This window comes from Emys orbicularis, chromosome 2, assembly GCF_028017835.1.
Source record: "Emys orbicularis isolate rEmyOrb1 chromosome 2, rEmyOrb1.hap1, whole genome shotgun sequence".
Lineage (NCBI taxonomy): Eukaryota > Metazoa > Chordata > Testudines > Emydidae > Emys > Emys orbicularis.
The window spans coordinates 180110491-180130369 of NC_088684.1; the positions used below are offsets into that span (position 1 = coordinate 180110491).

The 19879-nt window shown below is 39.5% G+C and overlaps 1 protein-coding gene across 1 annotated transcript in view; it reads right to left on the reverse strand.

Annotated features, from left to right (window-relative positions):
* Window positions 1–19879, reverse strand: part of CEP72 (centrosomal protein 72) — a 42973-nt gene that overhangs the window by 14384 nt on the left and 8710 nt on the right. Inside the window, exons 4-11 of the mRNA XM_065398385.1 lie at window positions 19223–19337; window positions 13948–14126; window positions 13072–13175; window positions 10165–10216; window positions 9294–9506; window positions 6609–6916; window positions 4044–4182; window positions 452–654 (exon numbers count right to left, since the gene is read on the reverse strand). Coding sequence (XP_065254457.1) covers window positions 452–654; window positions 4044–4182; window positions 6609–6916; window positions 9294–9506; window positions 10165–10216; window positions 13072–13175; window positions 13948–14126; window positions 19223–19337 — 1313 coding nt within the window. The remainder of the gene's footprint in view (window positions 1–451; window positions 655–4043; window positions 4183–6608; window positions 6917–9293; window positions 9507–10164; window positions 10217–13071; window positions 13176–13947; window positions 14127–19222; window positions 19338–19879) is intronic.

Here is a 19879-nt window from a genome sequence, read left to right on the forward strand (position 1 = left end):
CTCTTAGCAGCAGAAGAGGAAGAGATGCTCTGTGGGATAGCTGCCCAGAGTGCACCGCTCCAAATATCGCTGCAAGTGTGAACATGCTACTGCGCAGGCAGCTGATAGTGTGAACACACAACAGCGGTTTCCCTTCAGTGCTCTCTGAGCGGCGCTGTAACTCCCGGCGCTGTAACTCTGCCAGTGTAGACATACTCTTAGTGATGACTGACAAACTAGGTCTCTGTAGTCCAGAGAGATTCAGGCTTTTCACATATTCCAATGATCAAAATCAATTTGAACTCTGATCGCCACAATTGAAAGCTAGTGTATTAACTATACCCACTAACAAGATCTTTCCAGTTTGAATTAGAAACTCAGATACGATTAAACACTTAACTTTTACCACACGTGCATTCAATTTCATCCACACCACAGAATCATTAGAAGAAAATAGAAGTGCCATAATCACCATGTCTTTTTGAGAGTTGCTCAGTTCTGACATCAGACTGTTAATCTTTATGTTGTATTGCTGATCTTGTTCAGACAAGTGACTTTGTAAAGCCCTTTTCTCTAGGAGCAGATTATTCACCTCCTGACACATTGTTGCAGAATCTTTTTGTTGATCCGCAGGTGCAGATTTCTGCATTGCAGACAAAACAGGTCCTGCCTGAGCTGTGAATTAAAAACAGAACAGAGATTAGGCAAGGGTCTCAAACAATGTCTGCAGTTGGTGATAATGGTACAAAATCTAATCAATGATTTCTATTGACTTCAATGGAGTTCACCTGAAATTACGCTACAGTAATTTATTGCAGAATTTGGCTCAGTAAGTGTAACTGGACTGAAGAAAATTGCTTTTGATAACACATCCTACTGCTACATTTCTGCAATGAAAAGCTAATATCAAAACTGGATGATGTCATAAATCATGCAAGTACTCAAAATCCAGCCAATGCAAATTACACGTTTAATGGCTAATTTTTAGGATTTTCAGTTACTCCCATTGCCAACCAGCAGCAGTGTCTCATTCAAGTGTGTGCAAGAACTGCACTTAGGAGAAAGCGATAGCCATACAAGGGCAGGCTTGAAGACAGACATAAGGCTTGAGGGCAGGGCACTTCCACAGGAATGTATTGAGGGTTCCAAGAAAAAACTGTAACCAGCATAGGCAGCAGCTCCATTCCTCATGGTATATGATAAAGAGCGTTCACAAACCAAATAGCCTGCAGCACCTACTCCCTTCAGTTTACTATACTGTGACATATCAGGCTACAATCCAGACTAATGGATAGCTGTGTCATCCCTGACCTCTAACCTACGGTGCCCTTTGCAATGCTTTGCTGCTGTAGCCTCCAGCATGCAAGTCACTCCCAGCTATGTCTGTCTGCGTGCTGCAGCCAACCTGCACACCTTGGCTCTTACCAGCCTTGGTTATACTGCAGGTGATCCCAACACAAACCCAGTCTTAGATTTCCCCCCAGAAATATATGTCCTGTACTCCCCAGCCCTCTCCTGACCCTACAAGTTTATATAAAGTCTGTTATTGCTTTAATAGAAATAATATGCACGTAACTTGCCACCCCAAATGAAGTTTCCCAGACACTTCCATTTAAACACACTGGATTAGATCAAACAATAAAACAAGTTTAACTATAAAGAGACTTTAAGTGAGTACAAGTAATGGGGCACAAAAGTCAGAAAAAGGTTACAAGAAAATAAAGTTAACACACTGCTGGTACTTAACTTAATCTATATCAGGTTCAAGCAAAGTTTCTCACCATATGCTTTCAGCAGTCTTACTGGCTTAATGTCTTACGTCAGGATCCCTTCTCTAGTCCAGCGAATGCTTCCTTTGTCACTTCTGGTGCCATGAACACAATAGTAGAGGGGTGGGGGGGGGGGAGAGAGAGATCCTCTTGGGGTGTTTGTCCCTCCTTTTTATAGTCTCCCTCTTGAAAAACACTTCCAGCTGAGATTCAGGAGACAGAGTCTACAGAAAAGGATATTCCCTGCTGCTTTTCCTAGCCTGTTTAAGCACCCTTTGTTACCCTTCCTGCTTGATGACTCTGATTACTGCTTAAATGCAAATTAAGTAGAGCATACATTCCTTTGTTTGAGAGAGAGCTGTTTGTCAATCTCAGTTTGGAACATGTGTTAATAACATACAGTGAAATCTTGTAACTTCACATGCAATGTTGCCACACGCATTTTATCGGGACAATAATGCTCAGCAAATTATGAGTTTTCAAATGATACCCCACAAGGCATACATTGTACATAAGATTATTACAACAATGTGTAGGGTGTGGACATGGACACATTCTGTCGCATACACAAAATGAATTTTTTAGAAAAAGCACCATGCTCAGTAGCCCTGCCTGTTGCTTAATTATGCATTCTCATAACTTTCATCTGCACCCATCAGGATCTAAGTGACTTCTAACCCACATGGAAATTCTGATATTTGACAGAACACAGAAGTTTTGATCTGTAAATATCTGAGTTGCATCACTCCTTTCCTATTTAATATTGTTCATTCTACTTATAGAAGAATGGCCATATTGGGTCAGATTAATGGTCCATCTAGCCCAGTATACAGCCTTCCGACAGTGGCCAATGCCAGATGATTCAGACCTTCACAACATCCGCTGCAACAAGTTCCACAGGTTGACTGTGTTGTGTGAAGCAGTACTTCCGTTTGTTTATAAACATGCCTCCTATTAATTTCATTGGGTGACATGCCCCCCTCCCCCAGTTATTGTGTTTATGTGAAGGGGTAAATAACACTTCCTTATGCACATTCTTCACACTATTCATGATTTTATAGATCTCTATCTGCAAAGGTGAAGTTACATAACTTAGACACCTTAGCAATACAGATAGTAGTAGATCCATTACAGCAGTACTGTACCTAAGGTGGGGGTAAAATAAAATGTATGAATTAATTTCCTTTTTAATAGGTGATTGTAGCAAAAGTGGGCGGGGGGGACAAAAAAACCTAAAGAGAAACTAGTTGGGCTGGCAGCCACGTGCACCCCAGAAATAGCCACAAAAAAGTATACATGTTTGAATCCACTTTTCTAAAAGCTACTTACTTTGTTCAAAATTGTACATAAAATTTTAAGAGAAAATCTACATCACAAATACCTGGAGTTTGGTCTAGGAGTCCAATCTTGGCAAATCTAAATTCTGCAAAGGGGTTGGGAGGATTGAGCCATAAAGACAATGCTATCCCTTATGGGTAATACAAATGCTAAAGGCTCAATTGTGGCCCCAGAATAAGGGGCCAGTACAACAGCCCAGGAAAGAGTGTAATTCGCTGAAGGAGTTTCACTACTGGGCCAGGTTTATATCCAGCTCATCATATATTCCTTGACATGCCAGCACAGCTATGCTAGCCTGGATGTGGCAGAGTGAGGAAGACAAGCCTTCCCCCTACTCTTCCCCCTCCCATCCATTTGCACAAAGCAGGGGACATAGTGGTTCTGAAGAGCATGCTTCCCTTTCTGTGCTGTTCCCCATTATGTGAGTATCTGATGCAGAAAAACAAAGAGATACCTCCTGTCCTCTTACACCAGTGCGCTGCTGGGTTGTAATATAGGCCTAAATTAAGATCAAAGCTAGTTGGTCTAACAGTGGTACAACATCTTACTTCTGTTTGGCCTGAGACCACCGTTCTAACACTGTATTTTTATTCACTTCTGGTTTTCATGTCCAATGAATAAGTGAAATAAAAGCCACCTTATGCACGGATGTGGAATTGCTTATGTCGGTCTTCAGTCCATAATGTGTTGAATGGATTATTATTATCGGATTAGGTGCTGGAAATCTGATTACTGATTATCATGCCATAGACAGAGGCTAAAATCTATCATTTAAATTACACTAGTCAAGATGGAATTATATCGCAAACTCACAAAACCTGAAAACACACTAATCTGTTAATACACGAAGCTCCTGTGTTTCCAAGCAAGCCCCAATAAATAATGATTTTTCTATACATTCTATATAAATCTTAGGTTGTTCACTAATCTCTGTTAAAATATCTTTTTCTTACTTACAAAGAAATTTCTCATTGCAGTGGAGTGATTTATAACCATTCCAATATTTGTCCACTAAGTCCAGAAGATGTTCCATAGGTGTTGCTTCATACAGATGTTTATTAGCTGACTGAGTTGCTACTTGATGCGTTTCAGACACCTGAATTAAAAAATATATATATATCTTTCATGCACTAGAACTGCAAATGTTTTCAATTTGGTCCATATAACCTTTTAAGTGCAAAAATGTGACATGCAACAAAGAGAGGAATTTAAAGGGACAGTCAGGAAGTTTTGGCCCAAAATTTGTGTTGGTTATTAAAAAAAACACCTAGAAAATAACACCAATATTATGCATCTGATGAAGTGGGTATTCACCCACGAAAGCTTATGCTCCAGTACGTCTGTTAGTCTATAAGGTGCCACAGGACTCTGTCGCTTTTTACAGATCCAGACTAACATGGCTACCCCTCTGATACTAATATTATGGTGGTGGCCTTATAGTAACAGCTAATTTTAAAGATGCAGTTTCCTTCATAGTTCCCAGTTTTCTCACACTTTTATTTCTGAAAACTTATGGTCTGAAAATACCTATGCTTGGTTTCTGCCTGAAGGTGAACTGTCTAGGAAAAATTCTGACCACAATTTTGTCAACATTTTTGATTTATGGGAGGGTAAAATATCATTACATGCAGGGCTGGTAGTACTGCCTATTAAGGTTGCCTGACACACTTCCCACTATAAGACACTGTTTTCAGTTGCTTATAACTTTGCCAAACTTTAACCATTTCAATTGAAATTTTATATGCTGGGTGTTTTTTGCCTGGTTTTTTTTGGGGGGGGGGGGGGGGGGGGAATTGCAGCCAAAATAGTTAGGTCATTTCCAAAAACCCAGCTTGGAAAAAATACATTTTGCCCATGTTAATAACTTCTGACGATCTTTTCTCTGAACAGCTCTGGCATCCCCATGCTTTGCAATGGTGACCTGAAATTTGACACGGATGTGGCCTTTGTCTCAGGAATGCATTGTTTGCCCCCTTGTTTAAATTTGCCCAAATCTGGCCAATTTATAAGACTTTGGGGGGGGGGGGGATGCAAGTCTGCACATGCTCAGTAGAGGCTTCCTAGACTTCTGTTACCATAATCTCCAAAAATTTCATCTTCACTGAGCATGCTTGAGCCTCTCTCAGTTCCTAGTGCTGACCAGACTGCCATGCACCATCCCTATCACTTGATTAGTCACTTGCCTAACACTGAACAGGAACTCTGAGGCATAGGCAGGGACAGAATCCAATACCAAGGGCAGAATTCAACTGCCTTAACCACAAGACCATCCTTTCCCTTCCTGCAATCCCCTGCCTCATTCACTACACGCCCTCCAACTTCTGCAACAAATGAGGCAGGAGTGCTACAGACAACAGCCTCCTTCACTACACAATCCTGATTCATCCCCAGAGCAAGCTCCCTTGCAGTGAATGAGGCAAGGGATCTGTGTGTGGGGGGGGAAAACAGCATTTAATCACATAATTAAAGACTGTGTATTATTTATAACCTATACATGGAAGGGGCCAGGCAACATTAATTCTAACGTTTTGAGTATTTGAATTTGCAAGCTTAATGTTTTTAATGTAGTTTTTCTTGTGTAATATATACACATAGAGGGAGAAAATGTGTTTTTTCCAGGACAACTACTGTAATTAAACATTTTTTAATAGGGTTACAGCAAAAACAAATGGAATTTGAAACACCATACACACACAGTACTGCTTGGTTTGGGCAGTGGGAAAGTAAAAAGTTGTAAGTGATTGAAAGTTGGGTTTTTTTGAGCTTTCAGATCAGCATCTACTAAATTTCAGCAGAGCTTAGTGAAGCTCCATCTCCATCTGACACTAAGACCCTCTCAACTTAGCCAAGGGTCCAGTGCCCAGTCACCTCAGTCTGCTCTAGGACAATTTTCAGGAGGGAGATAGTAGCTTTTACTAAACATACACGGACAAATCTTCACTCAGACCAACTCCCACAACTTTATCACAATTTCTATTTACTGTAAGGAACAAAACAATCCTGCATTTTTAGGGAGCTGGAGAGGATGATCTAACAGTATCTATTAACTAACTTGAAGCTGCTGCAGAAATTCCAGGGCAACACAGAATTCTGCACTGCTATGCCACACAAGTCAGGAGGCCTTGCTGCAAAGGTTAGGTCCAGTATACAACAAAGCACACAGGGCCTTGCCATATACTGTCAGTATATCATCTTGGCAATCCTCAGACTTTTACTGCATCAGTGAGACTAATAGTCACTCCTAAACCATGTTCCTCCGTGTTAGCATTCTGCAGTGTCAGATCAGATAATGAGCAAGCTAAATTACTATTTTATAATAATGGCTGTGGATGTTATGGGCACTCATTCATGGCAAAATAAAGACAGTGCATTGACGACAACAAACTGGTATTGGTTGAGGAAAAACTAAACACTATTTTGTTTTGTCTTTAGTAACTGTCCATTTTAATAGTTCAATCTAATAATAAATAATGAAACTAAACACTTTAAAGAAATCACCAACTCTTCTGTTCTAGCGTTTACCTCTCTGACATCTGTAGTTTTGCTATTTGGCCTTTGCTCTTCAGGTCCAGGTCCCTGAATGGAAGGAGGATGGTTTCTGCCACTCTCTTGCATTGTTTCTTGTTTAGACACATTCACACTAACATTAGGTTGTCCATTATTTTTCTGCAAAGCTGCAGAGTAAATTTGGTTCTGAACTGGTTGGTTTCCTCCATTATGTGATGTTCTATTGCAAAGTAATCTAGATGCTGATAATGTATTAAAAATCTTCTGAGCCTGTGTATGCATCTTTGGAGAGGAGAGGACTGGAGAAGAAATTTCTTGAGAGTCTCCAAAAGAAAAAAATACAGAGTCACTTAACCAGAATGACCTTGTTCTTTTAAATTAGCATCAAAAGTCAAAATTAACAAAACATTAATATTCCATTTTTAAACAAGGGTTGAACTATTTTTTTCTGAACACTGGTAAAGAGATTATAAAGTTAATTGGTCCAGAGAACAGGTTTATTACTAGGATAGGTCAGGAAATTTTAACTTTTTTCAGCTTTGAAATAAGCATGTTTTTCATTGAGTGACATCTAAGTATATATTACATAAATTATTTCAAAATGAATAACAGATTTACCTCCAGTCTACTAGTCATTCAATATTATGTACAGTGCCACTCTGTCTTAGAATTATGTTATTGAAACCAAAAGGCAAGCATTATGTAGAGATATTATTGTAGTAGTTACAATAAAATGTTTGTTTAAAAAACTAGAGGCAGGTTAAGATTGAAGCCCAAATTTAAATTTACTGAATTAAAAAAGAAACAAAAAAACACCTCTGTCCTAAGCGTAAGCATGATAAGCTACATAGAAGATCGAATATCAAAATTAAATTTATAAGGGAAACTGCACAAAATTTTTTAACCACAGAGTCACTACTTGGGCTTAGTACAAATGTCATTTCATGACAGTATCATTTAGAACTTTTAAAGTACTGATGTTCATGCTAACCTAATATGCTATGGAATCAATGAAGACTGAGTAAGTTAAACCAACTAATATTTGGCACCAGTGCTCTTTAAGTGAGAGCTGATTATGATGTGGCCAACAACAGCCCTTTGTGCTTAAATTGAAAGACATTAGTTGAACAAAAGTATTTCATTACAATAGTCTAGAATATAGGTACATACTTCAGGAAATGAGTGGAGAGTTCATTTATTAAACAATCCTTGTCAAATGGCAAACATTATATAGCAATATTAGAAAAATCCACTAGGTGGGGCCATTGACATGGACCAGATATTAAACCTGAGACCTTCCAAGAAGATTTCAACCAAAATTCCTTCTGGGGACTGTGGCTGCTGCACAGTCCTCCTAGAACCCATTTAAGACTATGTCTTCACTGCACAAGAAAAAAAAGTGTGTGGGTTTTATTTACTTTTTCTCTTGAGATGCCTGTCCATATAGTGGAGACAATACACTGGTACTTTTCTACTAGAGCCAAGTGAAATTTTTCAGTCCAATACCTTATTTGCCAAAAAATGCATTTTTAGGTCAATTCAATCTATTTACAAATTTGGGTTGATTTCAGCAAATAGCTTCAGCCGAATAAATGAGAAAAATTCAAAAGAAAATTGTTCATATCAATGTTTTTTAAATGAGACATTTCAACTTTTCGAAACAGTTTCATTTTGATATTTTGCTAGACTAGTTTAAATAAATTTTAAAAGTAACAAAATATTTCACTTTGACCTCAAACAAACCTTGTTTTCATTTCAGTCACTAAACTGAAAAATCAGTTATTGACTCTGCTCTACTCTTTACTTTGCAGCCCCCACAGGTTTGACCTCTACTAGCTACGTTGAGGTAAAAGCTACCGATGCTTTGTCTCTACTATGATTTTTCACCGAGCTCTAACTCTGTTTTCTCTAGAAAAGAGGGGGAGAGGAAGAGTTAGTCAGAGGCTCCCCCAAATAACTGAAATAAGCAATTGGGCTAGATTCTGTGGTGTATGTCTCAGGAAGCTCAGCACAGATGGCACCCCACCAGGCATCTTTGCTTCTACCAGATTGTACCTGTTCTAAGGGCCATTACAGCCCCTAGTGTAAGTCAGATGGTTTCCAAGGGGTTCGCTAATTTATGGCAACCTCTCCAGCTATTTTGGGTTAAAGAGCAACCCCTAGTCATGTTGCTCCAAATGCTATGGCCAATCTCCCTTCTGCCATGCCCCTATGCCGGGCGCTGTAAGGTTGGGAGGGGCAGCACGGAGCCATGTACGTTGGTCCCATGCTGGTCCTGCACCAGGGAAAATTCTCTCTGGGGCCCTTGCAGTTCCATTATGATTCCTATATGCCACCGGATGTGAGGTGCGGGAGACACGCTCGTCTTTCACCAACCTGTGAGTAAATAAAAATGTACGCAAGTCACATCTTGACTAGAATTTCAAAAAGTTGTTTATAATCTGACTTTGACTAACAAATACACAACACACGGAAATGAATTGGATTTGTAGACAGTTTGGGGTTTGTTTGTCTTTTCATTTGGAGTTAACAGAGGTCTGACTAAAAAGATTAGAAATACACTCAGAAAACCACAAATGAGACAGCAGAACTGCTGTAACCAGACACTTCAATATAAACACACAGCGGACAATGAAAGTTTGCATTATAGAGGTTATCTGAACAACTCAAGAAAAAGCACAAAACTTCTGCATTGGTTACCTGGATGGGGTGTGAAATTGGCATGGGTTGTAATTTTTTTATAAGATTCAGCCTCATCTTGAAATTTCAGATTAGGATCTCTCTTAGGAAGATCTTGACTCTTATTGTCTGAAAATGTAACTTTGGTGCTATTTTTCCTTTTCTCATTCCCTTGCTTAATGGTATTATGTACAACAGGCAGAGTTGGTGAACAATCAGGCAAACTTCTGTACTCTAGAAACAAATTATATTATGTTTTAAAAATTTATTTAATCTCCTTAAATTAGATGGTAGGAAGTAACATAATAAACACACATCTTGGAATTTATAACATAGAATACTCGGTGATCCTCTATCAGAATAAACTTTTTTAAAAGATGGTAAAGTAATGGCTATTTATTTTTGCACTGCAATTAATCCAAGTTGTGAATCTTTATTCGGGAAACTGGGTGCGTATAGCTTTATAAATTTCTAATTTAACATTGCAATGAGTCTCCTGTAGATCTCCACATAATAGCAATACACAGGATGCTGAATTATTTGCATAAGGTATGAACCTGAAATATTTTCAAATGCTATTGCAGGGCTAACAATGAGTAATTTTATCTTTGATAAAAGTATCTGACACAAACATGAAGTCAATGATTAAAAACTAGAATAGATTAAATTATTCTCTCGATGCATGTTGAAGCCGTCGGCTTTTCCTTTATTTGTCAGTAAAACTCCCGTAGCAGTAAAATTAATGGTAAATAGCCCCATTAAATTGGAATATCCTATAATTGACAAATGAGATTAAAAACTACATAATCTTTACTCATTTGTTGTACTAAAGATTGTTCTTTGTACATAGACATAATATACAGCACAAGATTAACACACAAACAACTGTTACCTTCGTCAGTTTCCTGAACTTTCAATGTGTTTCTGTTTTCTGAACTAACATCCTAGATTTAAAAATATCAATACATAATCAGTATGAAAACATTGCACTCAGGAAACTATACTGCAAAATCTGATAAAGTGCTTCAAATCAAGACTTATGCCTTGAAAGCTTTATTCTGCCTCTTAAAATGAAATAATCAGCTGTTATAGGAAAACCACAGAATCCAGGATTCTGTACAGGTAAATAAAGGAGGTATGTATTTTAAAATAATATTGTTTTTAAAGTGCAAAGATAGTTGCACTTTCGAGCACACACTGTAACTGGTTTGGTATGTTGAACAGTTTATTAAGAAAAATTTCTAAACTTTAGTTCATCTTTACGTAAAGTGTACCGCCACTTAGACCCCAATCCCATAAAGTCTTGTACTTTAAGCATCTGTGCAATTCAATTTATTTCAAATGGATTACACACATGCTCAAAATTAAGCACCTGCATAAATCTTTACAGTATTGGGGCCCTAGAGTTTACAATTCAGTAGAAATTTTGGCAGGTAATGTCTTCCCTGAATTAACTGTACTTCCTATAAGAACATGTAAGTGAATGATAGATTAACAAGAAAACATTTCCAAAGTGCTTGTCTAGAGTTCTCCTTTTCTCTCACTAGTTTTTCCCCCTTTCAAAAGGGGGATAGAAAACAAATGCTGAAGCTAATAGTAGATTTTATAGATACAGAACAGTACTCAGCTTATTATTACTGGACCAGAACAGTGAAATATTTAGCAAGATGTTCATGGCATCTTGGGGTGCGAATCTGCCACACACTAAACTGTCCATGCAGACCCTGCTGATGGGTGTTAACGGTTTGCTAGTGCACTTTGAGCTAGTCCAGAGAACTACGTCAAAGCACACTAACAAACTGTTAATACGGATCATCAGGGTCCACATGGACATTTGGTCCATGGCAGGCTAGGGCAGGGAAGATTCACACCCCCGTTTGCTGCAAACTAAATGTTCATATAGACAAGCCCTTACCCTGCATTAGTGCAAAATTCTAGGGAATAATTTAAGAGTAATTTCTGAAACTCTATTCTCACTTCAACTCATATCTTACCTTTAAAAAAAAAATTTTATTCTGGGCCAGATTCAGTCTTTATGTGCAAATACTATTTTTCTCCATGACTCAGAAATCACCCTCCTACTTAAAGCAGCAACTCCCTCACAAAAAACCCTGAGTAAACAGATGGGCTTTGCAATGTGACCCAAAGATTAAGAACCTTAAGCTCTCTCTTTCCCAAAGAAGGGAGCAAGATCTATAACTGAGGAGTCTCCTCTGAAAAACACCCTGCCATGAGACCCCTCATGTAAATTTGGGGCTAGTCAATTTAAGGAGACTTAATGGTCTCAACAGTCAGACAAAAGCATAAGGAGAGAGGTGGCTACTAAAGTAGTCGGGGCCCAAACCAATAATGAATTTCTGAGCAAAAAATCAGTATCTTGAACTGTATCCAGAATAAACTGGTAGCAAATGAAGTCTCGGGAGCGTAGATTTAAATGGTCCTTTTCTAAAATACCACTGAGTCTGCCCTCATTCTGCATTAGCCTCTCTTTGCATGCAATACTACTAAGCAGTGGAAGTGCCAAAACCAGAATAGCCTTGGTTTAAAAGGGAAGGGGCTGCCGACAGGGCCTTCTCCATGAAGGAAACCTAAGCTTTGGAGCTCGCTCTTCTCCTGATCCAAATTAGTCCAAAGCTGTTTACCTTCAAGACACTGAAAACACCTCTATTTGCTCAAGATTTTGGAGAAGGATATCTTTATTTTTCCTTTTTAATTTTGGCTACATGGGTAATGTTAGGTTACTTGTCTTGATTAATATTTTTCCATTACCTGTCAAAGGCACCTACACACAAAAGACACTTTTGTGAATGTAAACTGAAATCTATTCAGGCAAAAGTGGTCATTATATATGGCTCTGAGCATTAAAATTTAAATTCCTTGGATTTTGGCACGTACCAGGTCAGTGCCAAATGGGGATTGAAACCAACCTGCACATTAGTAATTGCATGTATTAATGGATACTGTGTTGATTCTATGACTGATTTTAATCGGCATCCACCCATTTCTGCCAAAGAGATTTTGCCTGTCAAGCACCTCACATTCTTTTGGAACTATATTAATAAAAACAAACCAACCACACAATAAAAGCAGAGCTCCATTTTGAACTTTTTTTCTACTAACCAACTCACAGAACACTAAGGGTATGTCTACACTGCAATAAAAGATGCATGGCTGACCTGGGTCAGCTGATTATTTTTTTTGGCTCGCAGGGCTCTAAGACCCCACAAAGGGGGAGGGTCCCAGAGTCTGGACTCCCGCTCGAGCCTTAACGTCTACATTGCAATTTTATAGCACTGCAGTTCAGTACCGAGTCAGCTGACTGGGCCAGTTGCAGGTGTACTGGGGGGGTCTCATCACAGTGCAGATGTATGCAAAGGGAGCCCTAAAATTTCCCACTGTTGCTACCACTGGTGCAGTTCTACTGGTGGTAGCATTGGTATGAGGGTTAGTATAGTCTAACTGCCAGCATTTTAATCATCGTATTACCTAACCCTACTCAGAGCAGGACTGAATGTGATTAAAATAGTGGTAGCCACAAGAGTTTTGATCCAATAGTGGTAGCCATCCCATTTTTGAACCAATACCATCAACTGAACTAAGCTGAATATACCCGACAAAGACTAGATTCAAACATTTAAGATCACTTCATTTACAGCCAGAGAAAGGGCATTCCTACAAGCCTGCACTTGTGTATCTAGTATTTCTCCCAACATTTGTATGGTAGCTTACAGGCTTAAATAGTTAAAGACAACACAATACAAGTTTGTTTGTCTGGGGTTTTTGTTTTTTGTTTTTTTACCATAGGCATATTTGCTTGTTGCTTCCGCATTTGTAGGCTGATGGGTCTGGTTTCAGATTTCCTATTCATAGTAATGCCAACATTATCTTCAATATTGCGAATACCTTGGGAAATAAGAGACTGAATTAAAGTTTAGTAGTTTTATAAAACAGGCTAAGTTTAATAGGGTTGCAACATAATAGATATACATGTGAAGAGAGTGTAGTTATATAGAGTCACAGGGCCTCGCTGGATCCTGGAGGATTGATCCACTAGTTTGAGGAGTCAATCTTCCTGTTACTTTTACAGGGGTCCAATCCAGCCCCACCCCATTCCCAAATGCAAAAGAAAGTCCCTCAAAACACTTTTCTTTCCAATATGTGGAAATAGCTCAAGGGGGAGGTGACATGGCCCAGAATTCTTAGGGCTCCAATATAAGTTTCTGGATATAGTACTTGCATGGAGGGAAAGTACTACTATTGCACCTCTACAGAGCTCTTTTGGACTTATATTATGATTTTTATTTTATAGGAGTATTTTATTTCATAGTATTTTTCGAAGTTTCTACTAAGGGATGTGTCACAAGATAATGGAGGTTTTACTCAATTTCTCTTCCATATAGCACGTTTCATATAAAATATGATACATAATAAAGATTTTAATGGAAAAGTAAGCAAAGAATATCAATGTTTACATATAGTTCAATACATAAAAAAAATCTTTAATTTTAGTCTTTTGTTTATTTTATGCAAGCAAAGTAAGTAGACTGCTTTAAAAATGCTAAAGTGATGCATTTGAAAATATTCAAAGACAGAGAAGATATGGACCCTAAACTCTGAAGATCTACTTTTTAAACTATTCACTAATTACCTAATTTTTAAAGGTATATCAACATACTTTGTAAACTGTGAAATTCTACTTCAGGGTCCTTTTTAGCTGATCCTGTTATTCCAAGAGGTTTGCTCAAGTCCCATTCACACTTTGTAATTAAGTTTAGCACTGCTTCATCTTCTTCATCCATCACTGAACACTTCCTTGACATGGAGTTAATATATGCTATCCGTGGCTGGCCAGATCTGTTAAGGAAAATATGCTGTCACACTGTCACCTTATTTTAATGTTGTGGTTCCCTGTATTTAAAGATCCTTTTGGTGTTGATAAAAACCAACTTTAACATTGATACTCAGCAAAATAAGTAGTGGACCAGCCCAGTTTTTTATTCTAGGTAAAAGATTAGTTGTTTTCTTACAAGATATTGGATAAAGCACTAGATTGACTCAGGAGATCTGGTTTTAATTCCTAGCTCTGCCACAAATTTCCTGTGTGATTTTTAGACCATTCACTTAATCTCGGAGTCCCAGTTTCCCATCTATGAAATGGGAATAATACAGTCTTTCTTCTACCTTTTGTCTGTGTTTGTCTGCAACTGACTCCAATCTATATTGTAATTATTGGGGGGAGGGGGAGAATGAATGATAATATGTTGAAAGGAATCTTCCAACACATTTTTAGAAGTAAAATTAAAATGCTATGATTTATATGCAACTTCCCAGCTAATTTAAGGTTGATTATAAACTTTTACAACAAATTTTAAATTTGCTGTAAGTTTCAAAATATTTAGTGACTGATTATTGAAAGAATTCAATTCTTAAGATTTAAAAAAGCAGTAACAGCACATGAAATTTACAGCATGACAAGATTAACACCTGCTAGTACAGGTAAAGTTTGTAACAGTGGTACCATGAACCAATTTTTTCAATTAAATAATATTTTTGGAGATATGTGCTCAATCACATGAGCTCCTGAAAAGTAGTTACAGCTGAACTGGGGTTGGATGCCTCAGCCACCAAAGTAAAAAGGGAAATTTCCACAAAGGGATTTAGGTGCTTAACTGCTACTTTAGGTTCTCAAGTCCAAAATCCAGATCTCCAAAATCCCATGCAGCTGCTGCATAACCCTGTAGGTGCCTAAATTCCCTAGGTATTTAAGTTTCTGCCAATAAAGTTCGCTACATTTCTCCTGCCCAGTTAAGCCACACCTCTCTCATACAGTATTGGCTGCTCAGCTTGTTGGCTTTTGTGAATCTCCTTCTCATGTGCCTAGGGAGCCCGATCAGTGCCCCATTTGTTAGGCACTGTACAAACACACAACAAAAAGATTGCCGATTAACAATCTAATTACATAATAGGTTAAGTAAAAGTAACTGAACGGCTTTTAAAATGAAATCCAGAAGGGCAAAAGGCATTTTGAATACAAGAATCTTCCACTATAAATCCATTTGTAATGATTTTCACTCTCAGAAAATGATCTGATGTCCAGCTCTGGATGTGGAAAGACAAGCCAACAAGCACTCAGGGTGGAATCCACAAAGGGACTTAGGTGCTATGACACTGATTGTTGAATTGCCTAACTTTTAGCGCCTACAAACTCACAGTAACACTGTGATCCGCAAAACATGAGTTAGGCACCTAGGTTCCGCATACAATGCAGGGGGAAGAGATATGCACCTTCAAAGGCGATCCATAAAAGCCAGCATGCTAGGCAGGGATCCATCTTAGATATCCAATGGGAGATGCCAAAGACGGGTATGTGCTAGCCACCTATCTCTGGGCAGGGGACGAGGCTTAAGTCCAGGCTGTAGAGTGGTTCCTATCTCTGCTAAGTATCAGGGGGTAGCCGTGTTAGTCTGTATCCACAAAAACAACAAAGGGTCCAGTGGCACATTAAAGACTAACAAATTTATTTGGGCATAAGCTTTCGTGGGTAAAAAACTCACTTCTTCAGCTGCATGAGTGAAAATTACAGATGCAGGCATTATATACTGACATGAAGAGAAGGGAGTTACCTCACAAGTGGAGAACCAGTGTTGACAGGGCCAATTCGATCAGGGTGGGTGTAGTCCACTCCCAATAATTGATGAGGAGGTGTCAATTCCAGGAGAGGCAAAGCTGCTTTTGTAGTGAGCCAGCCACTCCCAGTCCCTATTCAAGCCCAAATTAATGGTGTTACATTTGCAAATGAATTTTAGTTCTGAAGTTTCTCCTTGAAGTCTGTTTTTGAAGTTTTTTTGTTCAAGTATGGCTACTTTTAAATTTGTTATAGAATGTCCAGGAAGACTGAAGTGTTCTACTGGTTTTTGTATGTTACCGTTTCTGATGTCCGATTTGTGTCCATTTATTCTTTTATGTAGAGACTGTCCGGTTTGGCCAATGTACATGGCAGAGGGGCATTGCTGGCACATGATGGCGCATATAACATTAGTAGATGTGCAGGTGAATGAGTCTTTGATGGTGTGGCTGATGTGGTTGAGTCATCTGATGGTGTCGCTAGAGTAGATATGGGGACAGAGTAGGCAATGAGGTTCGCTACAGCGATTGGTTCCTGGGTTAGTGTTTCTGCAGTGTGGTGTCTACTTGCTGGTGAATATTTGCTTCAGGTTGGGGGGCTGTCTGTAAGCGAGGACCGGCATGCCTCCCAAGGTCTGTGAGAGTAAGGGATAGTTTTCCAGGATAGGTTGTAGATCCTTGATGGTGTGCTGGAGAAGTTTTAGCTGGGGGCTGTATATGATGGCCAGTAGGAGAACACTTCAATCTTCCTGGACATTCTATAACAGATTTAAAAGTAGCCATACTTGAACAAAAAAAAGAAGTGGGTATTTTACCCACGAAAGCTTATGCCCAAATAAATATGTTAGTCTTCAAGGTGCCACCGGACTCCTTGTTGTTTTTGTGGATACAGACTAACACGGCTACCCCCTGATACTTGACAGCATGCAAGGCTTTGAATTTAGCCGTATGGAGTGGAAATCCATCAACCTCAACAAAAAACGTGGGGTGCAGCCTTCTCTCAACGCAGCAGCTCAGGGCCAGGTGAGCTCTGTCAGGCCTCGGCCGGGGAAGGGGCTCCTCTCCCGAGCCGCGGCAGCTCTGGCGGGCCTTGAGAGACTGCTGTGCGGCCGTGCAGCTTACAGGGAACATAACACAGCACTCTACTGAGAGTTAGGTGACCTCAGTTCAAATCCTTTCTCCCCCTCCAGCACAGGGGGTAATTGAACCTGGGCCTCCCATTGAGACCCTAACTATTGGGACAAAAATTATAAAATGGGAGACACTATCACCACCACCTCCAACCAGATTTTGAATGGGACCTGATCTGGTAGGTGGCCTCTCAACATGCTTGCTCTACTGGGCTCCACATGCAACTTAGACAGATGAACACCTTGTGACGCTGCTTCCCATATTTTTCAGAGTAATATTATATGATTGACACAATCAATGTATTTTATGCAAGATAGGTCATGTGAGGTATCACTGGAAAGGTTATTTACAAAATAGGATTATCCTATTTGTATGAATGTATCATTTTTGCATCTAAAGTTAGGACTTTTGACAATACATCTGTACTACAAAAGTGTCTGCACCTGGGGAACAACCACCAGACAGAATGCAACCAGTCTGGCTGGCTAGCTGGGAACAAGTCAATGGACCATTAGGGAGAACAATAGGTCTTTGAAGATGCTAATCTCCCACCTTCCTGAGCTTTCCTGGGATGCTACAAAAAACCTCTGACTCATGGCTGCTTTGACACTGCCGGGTCATATGATCAAGTCATCTGGTACTGGACTTCATGATAGAATACCAGTATGTTTCCAGGGTGGGTGGGGTGGGGAACCACACTGGAAAACAAAGGACTCCTGCTATATGTAAAACCTATTTAAGGCAGGGGAGTGACATAATCAGGGTCATTCTTCACTGAATCCCCACCCAGAATGACTGCTGGAAATATCTAAGAAACGAAGACAAAGCGGGGGGAGAAGAGCTGAGACCAGGCTAGAAAGGTGTCTGGACTGTGTAAGAAATATCTGGATTTTTAAGCTGCAAGTAAGAGCAGCTTGCCTTCAAGAACCACTGCAATCTACCAAAAACAACATTTAGGGTGAGAAATTACTACTTGTAACCAGTTTCTTTAGTATCTTAAGCTTAGTTTGGGTGTTTGGTTCATTTGATAGGTAATCTGCTTTGATCTGTTTCCTAACCCTTATAATCTTTTGTAGTTAATAAACTTGGTTTTGTTAAAACCAGTTTGTGGAATTCATAATGGGGGTGGGGGGGCGCAAAAAAGCTGTGCATATCTTTCACCACTTTGAGGGAGGGAGTGAATCTCATGAGCTTACTCTGTACAGATTTCTGTGCAGTGCAAGATGATACAATTTTGGGTTTGCACTCCAGAGGGGGTATGCACTTGAGTGCTGGGCAATTCCCTAGCTGAAGTCTACCCACGCAGAGCTGATTTCAGTGTCTGTGTCTTTCTGTAGCTGGGTGTGTCCCTACCTGTGTGTGTATTGGAGGAGACTTGAGGGTCTGGCTCAGCAGGACAGAGTAAGGGAGCCCAGGCTGGTGGAACAGGCGGGCTCAGTGGTACCCCAATACATCAGGTGGCACCAGGGAGGGAACCCGTCACACACCTATCTTCCCCTGGTTCATGAATATGTCTGGGGTGTCCAAGAGCTTAGAGTTGAGCAGCAGCATGCCTACCCAGAAGCAGGAACATAAGCACTGGGGGAGGGGGGGAGGGGGACATTTACTCTGAAAAATTTGGCACATAGTGAGTTGATGCCTCCACTGTTTGGCAGGCATTTTGTGGATTGCAGCCAAGCCCAAACTGGAACTTACATGGCTAAGTACCTTCATAGATCCCACACTCAGATACCAGAGATTAGTGCCATTATAAAAATACAAATTGATGGGCACAGCACAGAGAAAGGCTTACTTATAGCAAGAAATCGACAAAGACAGAACTGAATATGAACAGCATTAACTGACAAATGAAGAAAGAGGAATCATGTAACCGGTAATGAGCAAGAATTCCTAAACCAGAGACCTGTGGTATTCAAAACACACAGAAATTTGCCTGAGGAATTTAAAGCACAAGTAACAAATTGGTAAGGTTTGTCAGACACAGACTTGAGTAATTCCCCAAAGTAACTCATAGGATTTACACTGATGGGACAAGAGAGCCTTGAAGATTTTCCATATGTTTCCACAGCTGCACTTTTTGATTCTTGCACTAAGAATGTTTATAAGCTTGCCTAAGTGCAATATTTGTTTTTGAATTAAGCCCTAATTTCCTTTCCAGCACTTCGAAACTACTGCTTCTGTTACTTTGTTCATACCTTTCAATTTCATTCACTTTTGCTGTTGGTGAAGAATCTTTTAATTCAAATGCATGATCTGTGGTGAAATGCAAAAGGGATGCTTTTCGTTCACTATCTCTCACTGGTCGATCATCTAGAAAAAAAGCCACACAAAAAGGAGTCAATGTCATTAATATTTTTCACTATAGCTTTTAACTCAGGAAATTAGAGCGATATCATGGCACCTTCAACCTGACTTCATTTACAGAAGATAAACCTCTGATAATCAGTGAGGGCACAGATTTTATCATGTCCGTTTTAAGGAAAATACATAACATGCTCCTAATGGCAACACGTGCATATGCCTAGGCTAGTGTTATAGAACATAATTGCTATTCCAGAGCCAAGTTTTGTAAACCCAACCCACTCTCCGGGGGCTTAAAGTTTTATGTCTGGGTTTTGTAGGTTTTTTACCTTTTTCACCAATCTTCAAGTTATCTCATAATTCATTTGTAGGAAAACAACCCCATCACATTTAAATAGACTGTAGCAGAGAGGAATGATTCTTCTCATCCTGATAGCAGGTGTTGGAAGCCCCATCAGGAGCTGAAGTTCAGCCTCTTCTGACTTAGTGGGCCAGGTATAGCTTATTAGATTCCACCCAGGATATAAGGGAGAATGGCAGACAGGAAAGGA